Here is a 4,737-nt window from a genome sequence, read left to right on the forward strand (position 1 = left end):
AAAAAAAAAAAAAAAAAGAAATACAGAAAGTCAAAGTCAAATCTTTACTCTTGTTTTTTCAGCCCCATTTGAAACATCCTTGATTTTTTAGTAAACTTGAATGACAAATATCTTTCATTATTCCTCGCTGCACACAATCTATAATTGTATTCATCTACTCTGGAATCTTGCAAAGGAATATAAGCAACAGAACAAAAGAAACTACTGATAGCAAATTGACACCCTAAAATTAAGATCACAAGGTCTTGAGATACCTGGGAAAGATAAACAGCAGCTGGTCATCCACTTTGGTAAAGAATGCGGAGGAGATGGGCGTGGTGCTTGCATGCCTGTAATCTCAGCACTTGAGAGGTGGTGGTGGGAGGAGCAGGCAGGCCTCAGCAACAGAACTGAGTTTGAGGCCAGCATGGGGCTGTCTCCAAAAAAAAAAAAAAAAAAAGTGGGGAGGGCACATGGGAGCGCATGCATTTGATAGAGAGTCTCTCAACGCTGCCAAATGGATGGATCTGTACCTACAGCACTGCCCTGGCTAGACAGCTTCTTGGGCTTTCTTCTGGCACTGGGTGTCTCAGGACCTTGGGCACACTTGAGAAAGGTACATCCTTAGCCCCTTATGGGACTATCCTCATCAGCCTCCCACACCTAATACCCACTCCACAAGTCACAAGGGAACACGGGGCTAAGTATAGAAACGAAAACTTGTGAAGAATTAGGAAACATTAAGTTCAAGAACACCAAACCCAAACTTAAAATGTTATTTCTAGGGCTGGAGAGATGGCGGTTAAGAACACTGGCTGCTCTTTCAGAGAAACCCAGGTTCAACTCCCAGCACCCCACAACTGTCTGTAACTCTAGTTCCAGGGGATCTGACACCCTCACACAGACATACATGCAAGAAAAACACAAACGCACATAAAGATAAATAAATCTTCAAATGTTATTTCTAACAGATCGCCTGGCAGGACCCAGAACAACCACCATACACATAAAAAACTGTATCACACAAATCTAGAAATCTCTTTGGTATGCACAAATATTCGACACAATCGCGGACCACCTGTCACTATGACTACCACTAACACCCTCCAACATTCTTACCTAAAGTACAGTCCACACAAAGGAAGCCATCTGGAGGCTGGACAGATGACTCAGCAGTTAGGAGAGAACCGCAGCTGGGCTCCCAGCACCCACATCAGGTGACTCAACCGCCTGTAACTCCAGCTCCTGGAAGATCTACTGCCTTCTCCTCATCTCTGCAGGTATCCATACACGGGTACCAAAACAAACACACACAAATAAAAACAAATCTTCAAGTGCTCCCTTCATTACCTCTTTGCTTCTTCCAGATGACAGAGGTACTCGTAGGCCACGTTCTGCCGCCTCCTTTCATCCATCTCCTCTGCGGTGAGCCTCTCATTATCCAGCACAGCTAAAACAGGACAGAAAGAGGTTGAGGGCCAGAATCTACCTTTCCTCAGCAATAAACGAGGGCCGTGGCCACCAAATTGCTGCCAATCCCTTAGAAGAGCAGGCTAGCTAGTGAATATGTGGGTAGCCGGGTGTACTACAAATGATTTTCCTAAAAGCAAACACACATGGCTTCAACTACACTCATCTTACCCTTAAGTGTGTGTGTGTGTGTGTGTGTGTGTGTGTGTGTGTGTGTGTGTTGGGGGGGGGTTAAGGGTCTGCAGAGATGATTCAGCAGTTAAGAGCACGTGAGGAGGACCTGGGTTCCTAGCACCCACATGGCCACTCACAAAATTCTGTAATTCTAATTCAAGGGGATCCAATGCCCTGTTTCTCATCTCCAAGGACACCATATATGTATGCAATGTACATACATACATGCAGGCACTCATACACACTAAAATAAAAAATGTATGATATGGAAGGGTGGTCACTGGTAAGATGCCCATGCTCCAATAGACAATCTGATACCCAAGCACATAGGGGGCAGCACTAATTGGACCTGGTTGGTTGGGGGTTTTTTTTTTGGGGGGGGGTTGTTTTTTGTTTGTTTTTGTTTGGTTGGTTTTTGTTTTTTTTTTGTTTTTTTTTTTTTTTTTAAGGTTGGAGCGATGACTCAACCTAAGTTAAGAGAACTGGCTACTCTTGCAAAGGACCTGGGTTCAATTCCCAGCAGACACATGAAGGATCACAATAGGCTATGAATCCAGTTTCAAGGGATCAGTGTCTTCTGGCCTCCGCAGACACTTCTGCACACACATGGTGCAGAGACATCATACATGCAGACAACAAATCATCCATACACATAAAAAAAAAGTTAAAAAAAAGAAAAAGAGCCAGGAGTGATGGCATAAACCTGTAATCCCAGCATTTAGGAGCAGAGACAGGCAGACCTCTGAGTCCAAAACCGGACTGTCTTAAATAGCAAGTTCAGGCCAGCAGCTAGAGTTATATAGTGAGATACATTATTGAAGGGGAGAAATGAGAGATAGTTATAATCATATTTCACTTTTTTATATGCATGGAATTCTCAAAATGTTTTAAATATATATGTACTGCATTTTCCTGTAGCCTCAAAAGGCACCAACTAATGTCTATCCTTGTTGGTCAGAACTAAGACAGAGGGCACCACACTCTCCCCTCTCTATTCGCAGATTGTATATAAAATGTTTAATCCCATAGCCAGAGTCAAAGCCCCCGCCCCCACCCCACTCCCCACCCGGGCTGTGGGATTAAGCATTTTACACACATTCTCTCACTAAAGCCCAGAACAATCCCCCATTACCACTATTGGACAGACGAGGAAATTGAAGCTGGATGAACTCAGCCTCAGGGCTAATAAAGGGACCTACATTCAAATCCTCCCGTCTCCAGGGCCTGTGGGCTTAACCCTGAAGCAATGTGCCTCCTCCACAGTCACAGAGGTAAGAAATGAATTCCTAACTCCCTAGGAAAGTGATCAAAGCCGTTCTCACTCTGGTCTTGGCCACTTTGGGAAACACTTTTCCCCCTTCTTTCCCTTCCTATCCACTACTACACTACCACACCACGCAGGGTCTTCCACGGAGAATCCCTATAGCCTTCAGTACCATATTTAGTTTATGTCTGCCCTCTCAAAGTCACGTCTTGCACACCCACCCTGCCCTACACAGCATCATTCAAACCTCTGTTCAAAAGTCACCACCTGTATTCCCAGGGCCTCCCTAAGTCCCTTCTCTTCACCCCCATCACTCTCTACACCTAGCTAGTTCATGCACCAAGTACCTTTATTGCACCTCATTATCCCCCTCCCCCAGCAGAGGACCGAACCCAGGACCTTGAAATTGTTAGGCAAGTGCTCTACCACTGGGCTAAATTCCCAACCCCACATCTTATTATTAACCGTTTGTCCACCTGCCTCTGACAGTTCTGGAAGGCACTGCGTGGTCTTATTCATCTCGAATTTCACAAACGAGACACAGTATCTCACACATAACTGTGGATATTTTGAAGTATCCTTTAAGAATGTACTTTCCCCAAAAACATAAATCAAAATCTAAACCCGAGACCCAAAGGGATCCTCTTGTAACTACTATCCCACGTAGAGTTAGCTCACTGATGTTGCAGGTATGGCCACAGAAAATGAGGAAGTGTGTGTGAGTGGGGAGAGGGAGTATTGTGTGTGTGTCTGTCTGTGTGTGTGTTTTAATTTTACTTTTGAAACGCTGACGAGAGAACCCAGTCCGAGAAAGCTTAAGTGGCTTGCCCAAAACTACACCTCACAGCTAGTCTGACCGCGCGTGTCTGTACCCTGGGTCACCCTCGCAGGCAGCAATCGGGGCAGCACAGCACTTTCCCACCACGCCCGAGCAGAACCCCTGGGTCCAGTGCCCAGGACACGCCCTGCACAATCCTCCTGCCACCTCACCCCAGGCCGTCTTCCCCAATCTCAGTGGAGCTAAACGGCGGAGGCGCTGGGTGGGGCTCCCCTGCCGCAGCGCCTGGCTCAGGCTGAGGCCTCCAGGTTCCTACCCGCCGCCTCCGGAGCTCGAGAGGGATCGGGCGCGAACCTTGCTGCCAGCCACACAGCTGGGCTGCTCTTCCGGGTCCGTGCGGTCCCAGGTCACCCCGCGCACCCGCCCGGCTGAGCCCCCGGGAAAACCCGAGCCTGGCCCCTCTCCCGCGCATCCCAAGCCCCGGGCACTCACAGCCATAGTGCGGCCGGACCACACCCAGTCCATCAACCTCCTCCGCGGCGGACATGGACATGGCGGCCGAGTCCGGTCTCCGGTGAGGAAGCGCTGAGACCTTGAAGACGCGGACGGCAGTAGCAGCGGCAACTCCTGCCCAGTGCGCGGGCTGTCGATGTCCTCGAGGCCCCGCCCCTCACCGTCGGCTCCACCCTGCAGACCCCGCCCCGCAGACACCGCCCTTGAGGCCCCGCCCATCGGGCGGAAGGGGTAGGCGTGGTCAATTTTTCAGGACCCGCCCCTGCCCGCTTCGCCCGCCACTTGCGGAAGCGAGGAGGCGGAGCGCACGTCCCTAGGCCCGGCTTGGTCGGTTGTCGCGACACTCCTCCGCCACCGTCCTATCGGCGGCTCAGACTGAAAGGCGGCCAAGCTCGAGAGCTTGAAATCTAAACTTCTTCAGCCGCCTGCCTTCCCCAGACAGCTCGTGGAAGGAGCCCTTTCAGGTGGCCCAGGGTGTTCTTGTTGGACGCAAGAAAGACCCAAACTGACGCAAAAGACTTCCACCCCTACTCCCTGCCACATTTTGTCTACCTGGCCT

General features: G+C 49.5%; 1 protein-coding gene across 1 annotated transcript in view; it reads right to left on the reverse strand.

Annotated features, from left to right (window-relative positions):
- The window catches only part of Iqgap1 (IQ motif containing GTPase activating protein 1), a 90,260-nt gene extending 85,945 nt beyond the window's left edge, over positions 1-4,315 (reverse strand). Inside the window, exons 1-2 of the mRNA XM_005357651.3 lie at positions 4,158-4,315; positions 1,330-1,429 (exon numbers count right to left, since the gene is read on the reverse strand). Coding sequence (XP_005357708.1) covers positions 1,330-1,429; positions 4,158-4,218 — 161 coding nt within the window. The 5' untranslated portion in view covers positions 4,219-4,315. The remainder of the gene's footprint in view (positions 1-1,329; positions 1,430-4,157) is intronic.
- Positions 4,316-4,737: the final 422 nt, after the last annotated feature.

The sequence above is a fragment of the Microtus ochrogaster genome, chromosome 22 (genome assembly GCF_000317375.1).
Source record: "Microtus ochrogaster isolate Prairie Vole_2 chromosome 22, MicOch1.0, whole genome shotgun sequence".
NCBI lineage: Eukaryota > Metazoa > Chordata > Mammalia > Rodentia > Cricetidae > Microtus > Microtus ochrogaster.